The sequence below is a fragment of the Lepisma saccharinum genome, chromosome 15, assembly GCF_977018435.1.
Source record: "Lepisma saccharinum chromosome 15, izLepSacc3.1, whole genome shotgun sequence".
NCBI lineage: Eukaryota > Metazoa > Arthropoda > Insecta > Zygentoma > Lepismatidae > Lepisma > Lepisma saccharinum.
In genome coordinates this window covers 23490785-23505586 of record NC_139243.1, presented here as the reverse complement: position 1 = coordinate 23505586, position 14802 = coordinate 23490785, and the positions used below count along the sequence as shown (strand labels likewise).

At 36.3% G+C, this 14802-nt stretch overlaps 1 protein-coding gene across 5 annotated transcripts in view; it reads left to right on the top strand.

The window, feature by feature from the left end:
* Positions 1 to 14802, top strand: part of nonC (serine/threonine-protein kinase Smg1) — a 352394-nt gene that overhangs the window by 56651 nt on the left and 280941 nt on the right. For 3 of the 5 annotated variants that reach the window (XM_083136746.1, XM_083136745.1, XM_083136744.1), the window contains exons 10-15: positions 4608 to 4759; positions 5123 to 5301; positions 6756 to 6910; positions 8078 to 8234; positions 10409 to 10580; positions 13892 to 14110. In XM_083136746.1, coding sequence (XP_082992872.1) covers positions 4608 to 4759; positions 5123 to 5301; positions 6756 to 6910; positions 8078 to 8234; positions 10409 to 10580; positions 13892 to 14110 — 1034 coding nt within the window. The remainder of the gene's footprint in view (positions 1 to 4607; positions 4760 to 5122; positions 5302 to 6755; positions 6911 to 8077; positions 8235 to 10408; positions 10581 to 13891; positions 14111 to 14802) is intronic. The other 2 variants (XM_083136748.1, XM_083136747.1) reach the window with 1 other exon arrangement.

Here is a 14802-nt window from a genome sequence, read left to right as displayed (position 1 = left end):
CTGAGACACACCACACTGGCCAGCCTGTAGGCAGCCAACACCAGCAAGACCCTGAAAAATGAACAGGCGACCTTGAAGGATCCAATGGGAGGGTACACTATGTGTTGTTTTCCAATCAGTAAGGGCTGAAAGAAAGCCAGAGTGCCATCGATCCAGTCTGCTGATGTTCTCAGTGTTGCGAACTGCACAATTAAGTGTCCAAGTGTGCTGTATACTGTCAGCGATGTAGCATATCCACCAAGCTAGTTAAAATTTATATTCATAGATAAACTATAAAGTTTCAAAACACAGGAGAAACACAAAAATACGATTGCTGACATACGGATGACATATTCTATGTGAAGATAAACGTTTCAGAGCGTTCGGTCTTTTAAGACAGCTAACATAGAGTTGGTAAAACTCGCTGGCCGCGGTCACACACTTTCTCAAGCGCTTTGCGAGGTGAAAAGTTACTGTTTTTCGGGTGGGTGAATTTCTATTTGTTTGCTTCAAAAACTTTAGTGTTGGCATTGTTTACTATTTACTACGGGAAGAACTACGTGGTGCCAAAGTGGATTTGTGAATATTGCAATGTGTGAAAATCTTGAAAATTGTTTTCGATCATCCGCAATAGCAGTGATCAGAATGCTACGTACATTTTAAAAGTAGCTTCGCTACAGCTACAGCTACAGCTACATTTACCAAAAAGTAGCTCGCTACTCGCTACTTCGCTACTATTTGCGCTACTTCAACATAAAAAAATGAAAAACAACCATATGGGTATTAAAAAAATCCCCTACTATTGGTAAATAGATTCTGTTATTTATTATCATGATTCCAGTCATTCGATAATTTTGATAGCAGTGTTACTTCAGTTACTGATTTTTACTATAGTTTTTTGAGAATACCATATCTATGCAAGTGGCATATCAATTCAAATTTAATATATGAATATTGCAATTAGGGTGTTACCCAAATTAATTATTACAACTATACACAAATAAAATTTGGTAGGATTACGTATTTATGTTCACATCAACATATTTTTCTTGAGAATAAATATTTCATTTTTATAGACTGATATGAAGTCAGCATTTTGAATGAAAAGTATCTGGAGCCCTTTGACTACAAAAGGGCCCCAGGTTTGATACCCAGTGGAGGCACATAGTGGTTAGGATCCAGTCTCAATCAGCTTATCTATGCATAAAATGGACTCAAAACAAAAACTAGGAAAGACGCCAAGTTGGGAGGATGAGATCCTCCATTCCCCACACTGCTCATCATTCATCATTCTTCCTCGTTCTCACAATTAGCCGAAAGTGGCAGAAAGCGACTCTAGATAAGAGAATAATTAAATAAACCATTCATCCTCATTGTCATGATTGAGAGAAGTGGAAGAATAGATGAGGTAAACAGAAGAGGACAAATGGGTGGTGGACTATATCAATGTGTTCGAAGATTAATATGGAACAGGGATGTACCTATGAAATGCAAGAAGGTAATATATAACACATACTATGTGCCAATAATTACATATGAAGCAGAGACTTGGACAATAACATTGAGAGAGACAAAGAAAAGATGCAGGCAGTGGAGATTAAATTTCTAAGGAGTCTTTTGAGGTAGACTAGAAGGGATAGAATAAGAAATGAGGAGATCCGACAGACAGTGGGTGTAGTGAAGCTTCAGGACAGAATAGATCAGACACAGATGAGATGGTTGGGACACATAAGAGGATGGATGCAGAAAGACTACCAGTAACAGCTTACAATGCACAAGGAGTGGGAATAATGCCAAGGGGAAGACCAAGATGTCTGTGGAAAGAGCAGATAGTGGAGAGTGTTAGGAGACAAGATTGGAACACCTTGGAAAGAGAGGAGTTGTGAAAAACCAGGAAAAATTGGAGAGGCTTGACTTCTATGCCGACCCAGCCAGAGGCAGGAAACAGCGAAGGATGATGATGTCATGATTAGCAAAAGTTACAGAAACGTGACGCAAAAGTAGGAGAAATGCATAAATTTGAAACTATGTATATTAACCAAAGAAAATTGTCATTTCTGCAGGAAAGTAAATAACTCATACATACTTTTTGCAATATGATAAAATTATTGAGGAAACTGTCGTGTAAACCTGAGTGTTCTAAATGTATTGTAATTTTAAAATTTGTGAATAAATACTATCGCGAAAATAATTGTAATTCCAGAAACTTTATCATTCTTGTAACAATAATTTCTTGCTGGTGAGATCCTATATACTGACTATGATCAATGCTGTTAACGTACTGAGCCATTTATTGCTGACACTATAGTGGAGTGGAAAATCTATCGCTCGTTTTTGCACTGCAAGTTGTGACGTTTTGGTGTGTCTTACACCATGAATATCTACAGGATTTGTTCCAGGGGTGATGCAAATGAGGCACTTTTTTCCAGTGGTGCAGCAAACGAGGCATGTTTCTCCCCAAAATAGCGATGCAGCTAAAAAAAACATAGCTGTTAGCAGGAATATATTCATATATGTCAGTTAGTTATCTGGATATCTGAATTCTTCGGATAACTAATTAAATAAATTACGCAGATATCTATAATCTACAATCTAGATAATCTGTATCTCCATGTAATAGACTGTCTTTATGAACCTCCTGCAAAATTAAGGGTTATTGTCGATTTTTTCTGACCCTGTTGCCACATTCAAAATTCACCTCAAAATGCTGAGAAAAAAAGGAGCTGTAGCGAAATTTTCGCTACAACTACAGGAATTTTGTAGCTTCGCTACCGCTACAACTAAATTTTCAAAATGTAGCATTGCTACAGCTACAGCTACAAATTTTGTAGCTAGCTACAGTAGCGACGCTACAAGTAGTGTGCTACTTCTGACCACTGCGCAATAGTTTGTTGCATTACGTTTGACAACAGACCAACTGAAATTCGCGAAAATGAACAACTGCACCAGGACATTCAGAGACATTAAGGAAACAGAATTTTTTTCAGTAGCCTATAACATACCATGTAGAAGCACTGAATTTTAATTTTTTGGGATCTGCTTCCTCAACGGAAAATGTCACCCCATGCCACTGATCCATTGTTACTACTATTAACAAGCGAAGTTTGAAAAAGTCCTTTGTTGCTGCCATATTATTATGGAATAGATTTCTGTAAGTGTCTATAACTTGTAAACATCTTCAGTACTACAGAGTGGGGCACATGAAATATACTCCTCAGAAAAAGTTACGTTATCCAATAGGCGATGGACAGGCCCTTGGAATGCAACAACACATGGTATCTGTCTATTGGATGTTCTTGTCTTTTCACCGGCATCTGCCACACTGCCTATCACTTATATAATAATATTTCAAACTTGTTGTGCCTAATATAACAATGTTCAAAACTTTTTGTGAGGAGTGTAGTACAAACGAAAACGTCAATAATATAAAATGTAATTCATGTTGAGGGGAATAAACAACGCGGTTGATAATATAAGACGTTTAAGTGACTTGCTGAAGATATATCCGCAAAATTTACTTGTAAATGTTCTATTAATTTAGGTGGCCTCTGCCACCATCCACTTGGGAACTCGATGCTTTACTGTTAGGTTGACTTCTGGTTCCTGTTGTTCTTTCCTCAACTACCACTAGGTGTACTGGTGTAGTCATTTCGTCTGCTGCACGTGATGGGTTTGAACTGTTGTAATAGCGGGAGCCAAATATGATGAGCCTGACTGCTGTCGATATTCAGCTTGTGCGGAAAGTGCATAATTGCATGCGTCTCTTTGATTTTGGTGTCGATTAGAGTGTGTGATGTGTGCACATAAAATGTAAGGTAGCTAAAAATAGTGGAAATGTATAATGCTGAGAAATGAAAAATCCAGGAACCTAAAATTGGAGTTTTTACCATAATTAGTTAGAAATTAAGTTTACCAAAGTCACTTTATTGCCACTCTTTATTACAACTTAAGCTTTTGCTTAAAACTTGTACACTTTAACACAATTAATGTTGGTCTCACAGAAATGAAATACTATTATTGGTTATAAACATGGTTTCCACTGACGTGGATGTCCTGGAAAATTTGGAAAAGTCTGATTTTTTTCTGAAAATGTTCAAAAACCTAGAAAAGTCAGGGAAACTATTTTTTTTTAGCTTTCCAGGATTGGAAATTTTGAAAGCACATTTCACTTTTTCCTCCAAACTGGTTTTGTGTTTGGATTATTGTGTACAAAATGTTTACATTTTTACTTTGTTTAAATTTTGACATTCATTTTCAACAGTGTTGAGTAAACATGATTCGTTTGATTAACATGCATAGTTGAAGACAGGACATTTGTTTATTAGTATACTGAATAATTTTAGAGTGGTCTGGAAGCCATTTATTAATACCTGGAAAGCTAAGTAAAGTTTGCAGAATATGTGATTGGCTATTGTTATCAATAAATTTCATATCAGCCCATGATTACTGAAAGGCAGCCACAAGAGTTATGTCAAGTATAACCACAATACAGTGGCAGTGGAACCCTGCTTTACATACATTTTTAATCTAGAATAATTATTATAGTAATAGTTATGGGTACAAGATTTATTACAGTATAAAGTATCTTTTTCTTTTAACAGTTGTGCTTTTCTTCCTTTATCTTTCAGCTAATGAATGTGCATCACTACTACTGACCCACCTTCAATCAAAAATATCCCCTGCCAATGATGTTCTCTACACCTTTATCGATGCACAACTAGCAATGATCCCAGAGTTTGCTGACGTTACCCTGATATCAATGCTCAAAATGATATCCAAGGTGAGGAATAGTGAAATATGATTGTTGTATCTGCTTCAAATATGAATCTTTATTTGTAAATTACTATAGGAAATACTTTTTCAAGTAGCTTTTGCATCTAGTCAGTGTTTTTACCCCTTCACTGAAAAAATATACTGTAAGTCACATTAAAGCAAGTTTCAACATTGCATTATTTTTTCTCTAAAAGTCCACGTATTTATTCTGACAAAATGAATGTTTATCCTGCTGAAGCAATTGAGTGAATGAACAGTCCCTCTGAAATTCAGGTGTGAAATGCATTCATTTTCATCTCATTTTGCAGTGAATTGTGCATGCATTATCAACTGTGTACTAACATAATTTGTATTTGTTTTATTTTTTCAGACTGTTTGTGAAGGTAGTGCCAATTTGCCAATTGAATTAGTCCAAAAATTGCTAGGCCCTTCGTCACCAATTCTTACGCTTCGATTTTCACCATCACTGCTAGTCCAAAATGAAGTGTTAGCACTGTATCATAATTTGTTGAATTTGAAAAACATTCCTTTGCTTCAAGAAGCCTATAGGTAAGAGAATAATTGCATATTATATTTATTATTTGAAGTAGGTTATCCATTTTTTTTATTAATAGTATGTTTATTTCGTAATAATTATTCCACAGTAGGTTCCAAAATTTAAATCTATAATATAAATACAGGGTGAGGCAGTCAAATGGGAAGATTTAAAATATTCACAAAAATTAGAGCAAATATTATTTATTTTTTGAATGTGAATGTATTGTACATGAGTGGAAATTATTAGTGTACCTGAAAAATGTTCATTTTTTTTAATATGGTGTCAGTAAAATGGCATCCTTTGTTTTGCACACATTGTCGGAGTCTCAGAGTAAATCTGCCCATGACGTTGCGAGAGGCAGTCAAACAGGAAGATTTCAGGAATGGCTGGCAGCGTGGTTGGGGGTTATGAGAGTGCGGGACGTCACCTTGCTCGATTCATCCTGTAGATGCTAACATGCTGTACGTTATGCTGACATGTTGGTAACCTTTTTCCTGCCTGCCCTCGATGACTATGACCCAGATGAAGAAACACTCTTCCAGCAAGATGATGCAACTAGCCATACTGCCAGAGTGTCTATGGATGAGCTTAGACTCTGATTTCCTGGTTGTCTCATCAGCAGATTCGGTGATATTCCATGGCCTGCCTTTCACCCGACTTGGCAGCTCCTGACTTTTTCCTTTGGGGTTTAAAAAGATCCAAAGTATTCAAGGACAACCCTCCAAGAATTGAAGGAGCAAATTCGGCAAGAGATCCTCAACATTCTGTTGGAGATGCTACGCAACGTCATGAGCGGATTTACTCGAAGACTCCGACAATGTGTACAAAACAAAGGATGCCATCTTACTGACACCATATTAAACAAAGTAAACATTTTTCAGGTACGCTAGTAATTTTCACTCGTGTATAATACATTCACATTAAAAAAATAAATAATATTTGCTCTCTAATTTTCGTGAATTTTTTAAATCTTCCCATTTGACTGCCTCACCCTATATATGTACAAGTGCAAAATGGAAAAGATCTTGTTACTTACTTAATAAAAATACGTATCATGAAAACTTACCCCTTCCTCTCCCTCTCACTCCACTCAATCTAAATCAAACCCAGTTTCTCTCCCCTTTGGAGGCAAAGTGGTTTGGATTTCACTTAGAACTATGATCCAGTCACATTTAGCCTATCAAATCACATAAGGTAAAGTTTCCCATCCATATAGCACCATGCCATGAAAGCTAATGTAGGGGACATAGGGGTTGGACATGTCTTAAGTTTCGTCACAAAAAAATTCATGGAGTTCATACAATATTTATTATTGGCATCAATAAATTGTATATCAATACTTGGATCTGTAATAATGAGCAATCATACCAATATGCCAGCTGATCTACTGCATACTATTCATTTAATGTCTTTGCTGAATTTGTGGTTTGTGTTTTTCTAATGTTCACTTCTTGCCTTGTAACAGGTATGTTTTGGGTGATTTGGAGACTGCCTACAAGAAGATTGTACCAATCGAAGATTTGGTTCAGAACAACCCTCACTCGGACACCTCGTATGAGAAGACTGAAGTAGAAATAGTAGTTTTGTTTCTCTTTCGAGCTTTGGCTGATCTTGGTAAGAGTAAGTTTATGTTACTGCATGCCTCTGTTTCAAAGTTCATATCAATGGGAAGCTTAATGTGATCGTTGTTTGTGGAATAGCCCTCGTGGAGTAAGGTTTGTTCTTATGTGTAGCATAATGTACAAAGAAACTAACTGGAAGCAATTTATGTGTGTGTGTTTGTGTGAAAGATAGGTAAAGAGGATAAGAAGTTGTATAATTTTACTTTACACAGGATATACGAGAATTTTTTGTCAGGTGAAAATTAATGTTCTTAAGAACATACTGAAAAACATGCTGAAATTCCTACAACTTGCACTGTATTCTGAAAAACAACCTTTCATAGAAGACTGACCTTAGAAGACTTTTTGTGCAGTAAGGGACTAACGATAATACTTACTTTCCGTTTCAGTTTTTTTTTAAACCAAATAATTAAAATTAATCCTTAATATTAAGCAGTTGAATAAATGTGGTAAATAAAAATACAGAAATAGTAAATGTATGTGGAATTCACATTCTCACATTGACACGTGATCATAAAATAATTACTCTGTGATTTACTTCAAAAGCCACGAATGTAGTTGGTAATTTTAAAAATAATTGTCATACCAGTTGTAATTCAAAATATTAGATGAATTGAATAATTTGCAAATGCCCTGTATATAGAAACAAATTACTTGCAGACAAACCAGTTCTGTGACAAGTACAGTGTGAAACGCAAATTATTAGCTGGTTAACAATTTGGTGCCTAGTCTAGTAACCAGAAGGCATTTTTAGTAGGAATTCTAGATTTATGGAAGACTGACTTTTATGTATTTGAAGTGAAAACCCTAACATAGTTTAATTGTCTTCTGACAAAAATATGTAATAATTCTGTGTAACAATCTACACCCTTTTGTAAGTGATAACAGTGAGTCGAAATTAATAGGTGAATAAAATGTATTTTTTTTCGCAAAACACACATGGAATTATTATATATTTGTGAAGTGTAATATAGTTTTTCAGGTTGATTTGGGCAATAATCTAGTACTTTGAAGCAAACTACTACTACATAGTTTCATAAGAAAAAAATTGTAATACAATTCCTCTTAATTTTTCTGGTAGACTGACTTATGTCTTCTTTTTGAAGTAAAATAGTATGCTCTTTTTGAAGTAAAATAGTATGCTCATGCAAGCTTTTCTTTACAGCTAATGTGAGTAACTCCATCATCGGTATGTGGGCATTAAAGCCAACCATACTTGAACTACTGGCTACAAAACTAGATCCCTGGAGTTCCAAGCTAGCAACAGAGTGTCCAGCATTACAGTATTCTCTTTTATACCTGCTTTATACACATTGCTTAAAGTAAGTAGTCTTTATGAGAAGAGTAATTGCAATAAATAGTGTAGGGATGGGCCGATATGAAATTTTGGCCGATACCGATAAAGTACCGATATAAAATTTATCAATACCGATAACCGATATTCTACCGATCCGATATAAAGTTAGAAATGGTCTCTGAAGAACCTGAAAGGTTCATTGACCTCCTTAATAAATGTGTATTTCGAGGTGACTGCAGTGAAAGAGAAGTTGCATATTTAGACATTACTTTTTTGGAAAGTAGGGCATGGAGATTATCCATAAAAATTATAACAAAATGGCAAAATTTTGCACTAAATTATCACATATTTATCGATATATCGGATCGGTAAAATAACCGATAAACCGATATGCCTATATTGGCCGATACCGATAGAGTACCGATTAATCGGTCCCATCCCTAAAATAGTGTAAAGGGTTGGTTATATTGATATTTAATAATGCAAAGCAAATGCTGAATGCCATAAGTGTCTTGATATGTGTTTCCCATTTCCTTCAAATTTTGTGTGTGTGTGTGTGGGGGGGGGGGGGGGTAGAGTATGAAGGGAGCTGGGCCAGAAGGACTAAGTTGCAAATGAGAAGAAAATAGGAAGCCCCAGACATTAGTAAACTTTAAATTTTTGCAGCTGCATTTTTATGCATAGAGGAAAGAGATGGCAGAAAGTGAAGCGAATGTTCGACCTGTAACAAGTCCAGATCGAATATATAATTGGTACAGAAGATGATGTTCTCTCACCAGGCTTATTGGAAATGGTCCCGTCAGCTGACACATATGTATCATAGCTTCTGATTTAGTGTAAAATTCCATTTTTAAATATTTTTATGAATACAAATGTATTAATTTGTATGGCCTTGTTTTGTAAAGTAAACGGCTAACTATGCAGATTCTTTTACAAATACAGAATGCCATTATATTCACCTTGTTTAAGCTTAAGCATCTCAATTGCACTGATGGAGGCTTTCAAGCACTCCGTGCAGTACGAACTTCCTGCCTGCACTTTGCACTTCAAGGTCTGTAAGCAGAATAAAAATGGGGGAACCGCCTGCATTGAGAAGTAAGAAAGTACCGTGGATGATGGTGCTCTCATAGAACCACCTCCCATTTCTTCTGCCATGATTGCAGTACCGTTGCACTGTTACTCATGATGAGAGGTTACCCACTGCACAACCAACGAAGCCTCCTTTTCACACATCTTACAATGTCACAGTACCACTGCTCGCTCTGCAGTTCACACATGCATACAAGAGTGCTCCTTCACAAATATAGCAGGTTGACAAGGCTTAACCTGGTTACATATATCTGAAAAATGTAATATAACCATTTACTTTATTCAAGGAAAATGTGAAATTTTATGTTGAGTTCATAGAATATTGGTTGTCAGCAACAGTAAATATTATATCTGTAATTTATTGTTACTATCAGCTAAAATATTAGGGATGGGACCAATTAATCAGTATCGACCATATAGCCATATCGTTGTATCAGCATATCAGTAAAATTACCGATCCGATATATATCTACAAATATCTTCTAATTTAGTGCAATATTTTGCCATTTTGTTATGATCTTTATGAATATAAACATAGAATCTTCATGCCTTATTTTTTTCAAAAAAATAAATGCCAAAATGTGCAGCTTCTTTTGCTTGCAGTCACCTGGTTACATACATTTATTAAAGAGGTCAATGAACCATTCAGGTGCTTCAAGGGCCATTTGGAATTTTATTTCAGATCAGTAAATTTTATATCGGCCAAAATTTCATATTAGCCCATCCTGAAAATATATCATCTTGTTTCATCATTCATACTGTGTGTTTTGCTTATATATCTGGCACATATTATCCCCTTTTCTCGCACTATTTCGATCGTCATGGTCAGATAATTAAACTAAGATATACAGTGGACCAATCTGAAAAGAACTTAAAAATGCGTGGTAATGTAAAATTGAGGGAAATTTTCTAAAACTGCTATGGTGAAACCTCAAAATTGAATGCAAAATGTGAGAAAGTGTAAACTCTTGGAACATAAAATCAGGATTGCACTGTAATTATCGCAAGCTGTAAGTTTTATGTTCCAGCAAATGGCATTATAGTGTATTATCAAAATTGGTACTCACCTTTCCTTACCTCCTTATGATGTGCTTTCCATATATATTTCAGGCATAACCACTTCGTCTCAAGTAGCAGTTTAGTAAATCAGTCCAGTTGTAGAACAAGCATGAGAGATGTACTAGGCTTACCATTAAATCTTGGACCTGATGTCCCAACCAATTCCCCAACGTGCGGCCATCTCTCTGTTATCTTAAAGTTGCTGTCTAGAATGCTGAATGAGGTAAGTGCATTGAACACAGAATTTTAGTAATGAGCTAACTCTCTCTCTCGTCTCTCCCCATCTCTCTCTCTCTCTCCCCCTCTCCCCTCCCCCTCGCTCCAGCCAGTAGATATTTTAGTTTTTAGGGAAAAGTTATTTCCATAAGTGATAACATGACCATTTGTGTGTCAGAAATTTCTGTTGGAATGCCTTTCTACTCTCTTTTAATCGGGGTTGGCATTTTGGGTGTTTTTTTTTTTTTAGATAAAACCCGGGCAAATCTGCGTTTAATTGTGTTTTTCAGGTTATGTTTATAAATACATATATTTTAAAAATGAAATACATTTTTCCCTGATAGAAATATATTGGAACATTCAATTTGTATTGTTTTAGTTCACTGAATCAAAAACTATTCAATATTTTCTGTTAACCTCGTAGTTAAGAAATGGCAATAAAGGTCTCTCACCTTTGAAATGATTAATTAAAAAACATACATAACAGACCACTGAGGGCCCAGGCCTAATACCGACTGCTGGCCGCACTCCCACCTGATCATACTCTTATGGGGTGACATGTGCTCAGCACGACGAACCCCCAGTCGTCAGTGTAGGTTTTTCATAGCCGGAGCCCAAAGCATGACCACACAGCCACAGTGCAGGACAAATGATTAAATTATCTAAAATACTATGTTCGGAAAAAATTTGACCAACAGTTTGATTCTACTCTTGCTGGATGGCGTAACAGTTAATAGATGTGTGATCAGTTTCCAGGGTTGCGCATTGCAATACTATACTAATACTTGATAGCTGTGGTGGTTTAGTCACCCTCCGTGGTGGAGTGGTTAGCACAGCATCTGCAATACATGGGGTTCCGGGTTTGAATCCTGGTTCGGATGTGGATGTTTGTGTTTGTTCCAATGATAATACAGAGAGTCAGTCCCCGTGGCGGAATGGTAATCACTTTGCGCTACGACGGCAGGGTTCCCGGGCTCGAATCCTGGCCTGGGCATGAATGTTTGTGAGTGTTCATTCATCAATTTCATCATATCATCACTCATCCCCATCTTTGCAAATTAGCCAAAAGTGGCACAAGAAGCGAAATAAAATAATGCAAATCAATCAATCAATAATACAGAGAAAATTGATGTGTGTGAAAATTGAGAAAATAGAGAGAAGAAGGAAGATACTACTTCCTAGGGGTATTACTTTTTTTACAAATGTAAAAAAAGTAAACAGGCTGGCTGACTGTCATGCAGAACAGCCAGGTTTGAATCTTGGGGTGGGTGACCTAAGGTCAGATTTTCCCAGGTTTTCCCTGCATAAAGCAGTTCTGGAACTCGCCCATCCTCAAATCAATGGGTCCTGGGGGGTAAAGGCAGCCAGAGTTTGGTTGTGATCACATCACCTCCAAAATCGCCAAGATCAAGAATATGTCGGGCCCTACCCCCATATCACCTGAATGTGCCTTCACTGCACGGTGCTATATGCACGGGGAACTTTACCTTTACATACTATACAACATACGGTAGCTGTATACACACTTTTAATTCTGCTTCAATACAGTTTGTTCACAGATGTGTTTTCTCATTATTTTTGTGGATGTTTCAAGTTTAAATACTCCTCCGTGTATTAACTATGCCAAAATTATAAAGCTGACATATTTGATTGTCTTGACTGATTTCATCCAAATGGAATACTATATTCATCCTCCAAAATATCAGCAAATAACTTTATTCTACTTTCACATTTCAATAAAATCTACTCCCTCTGTCCCATAATTATTGTCCGGTACACTTTTGTTTGTTATCCCATAATAATTGTACGATATTCAAACTGTGACATTGGTGTATACAGAAGAAGTAAATGAAACACGGGAATGTGTCATACAACGTTATTACTCGAGGATCAGTACAAATTGGCCGATCAAGTATCCAAAAGAACCTAAATAAAAAGTTACCATTTTGGCATACCGGACAATAATTATGGGACAGAGGGAGTACTAAATTCTCCTTTGTAATGTTTTGTATTATTTATTTAATTTATTGTAAAAGTTAATTGTCACAGGAGAAACTATGTGGCTTGCCCACATACGGAAGTGCTACCACATTTCAAAATTATAAGCTTTGTTCGTTCTACAATGTTTGCATAATCACTGTTCCACAATAAAAAAGTAAGCTGTAGCTACAAGTGATTTCTGTACCAGAATTAATTTTGATGTTTTGGTCCAGTTTCCAGGCCTGTCCTTAAGTATTCCCAAGAGTTAACACTAGTATTGGTTGATATATCCTCCAGACGATATATCACGATATTGAAGAAAATATCATCCAGGCGATATCAACTAGATGAAATATGATCACGATATTTTGGTGATACATATCATGTCTGCGATATATCGTCATGATATTTTGGCAATATATCGTCATGATATTTTAGTGATATATCATCACGATTACTTACGTGAAATTTAGAAGATTTCGTACTTCCGCGTTGCACAATTTAATGGTTCAATCCTATTAATTACGAAGATCCACTGTCTTCATTCACAAAAGGGTACGGTGTTTGAAGCGGAGATGGTACCGTCATCACGATATTTGGCAATATATATTGTGGAGATGATATATTACCGATATCACGATACTGAAAAAATATAATATCGTCTGTGACGTTATTTTCTTGACGATATATCACAATATCAAATTTCTGATATCCTCCATCCCTAGTTAACACACAAGAAAATGACACCATTAAAACAAGGGGAAGGGTAAAAAGTGTAAAAATTTTAAATCGGGAAGCTTGGTGCTTCATTTTCATTTGTTTCGAAAACATAGTTTCTTTCTCTTTGTCAATTTTGGTGTTTCAAGACACAATTTTTGGCAATAGAAGCACGACCTTCCGACATTCCTGCTGCCAAAAGCATGGTTGGGAGGTGGCAGGGAAAGAAAATCAAAATCCTACAGCAAGTTACTTTCCCTTTTTTCTTCTTCTTCTAACTGATTACGGAAATTTTTTTCTTTCCATCAGGATTATAGCCCAAAGTATACTGAACAAAACGAGGTATTGTTTGTACCTCTAACGTTCTTAGTTCCGGAAATATAAAATTTCATTTAGAAGCGTACAGAATTTCAAATTTCCTTCTGAAAACATGCTTTGCGTTAGTGCAAATATCTGGAAAATTAACCTTGGCGTCTATGGGTTAAAAGAAGGCCATGTAATCGAGACCAGGGCATGGAAAGAAATTTCATAATAGGAACCACCTGTAATTAACCTTTTTTTAATTATTTTATTTGTTCATGTAATAATAACTAATCTGAAAATTTCCATATTTATTGACAGACTTTAATGAGTGAGATGTCTCGACTGCTACTGCTTAAATGGACAGAAGAAATTCTTCTACAGTCTCAACCATATCTGACATCTCTGCAAAAGAACGAGCAGTTTTTATGTCTAGTGCAGGCTGTAATAACTGCAGGATACACTTTGGATGATCAAGCTGTAGTTGTCGTGTGTGAAAATTTAGACTTATTACTTTCTTTCAAGGAGATGTCTCTTAAGGTAAGATATGTGTGTTTGTGTGTGTGTATTTTTGATAGTGGCAACTAATGGATATGCACAAACTATGTAATGAAATGACAAACTTTGCAACGGCGATGTAAAATCAGATTCTTCATTGTTTTTATTAGGGCTGAGCTGATACCACTTTGAACCGATACCGATGCCGATACTCTCACCGATACCGATACTTGTATAATTTCAATTTAAAATAAAAAAAGGATAATTCGTATATACCGTATTTACGCGTGTATAATGCGCACTTTTTTCCAAAATTTTTGCCCTTCAAAACTGTGGTGCGTATTATGCACGGAATAATTTGGACAGCCAAAATGAAATCACGCATTTTTTTTCACTATGTCACTGCGTATAACATGTATATATCTACAGATTGCCTTTCTTTAGCTTGATACGTCACACGGGAGACGTATCAAGCGGTATTTTTCGCGGGAGAAATAACTTCCACAAAAATTGTTTTCGCCTTAGACATGGTCATGAACAGAGATCGGGCAAAAAATACGTTTTTTGCACTCGTTCCCTTCAGAAGCACTCTACCGCTCGCAAGTGGGTCTGATCTAAAAATAAACACCAGACCACGCTTCAGTTATATCCAATAGCACTTGACCTCTGCCCTCCCCTCCCCCAAGCGTACCAATGTTACCCGCAGCCGACGGCTGCTACCCAACATGCCAGGC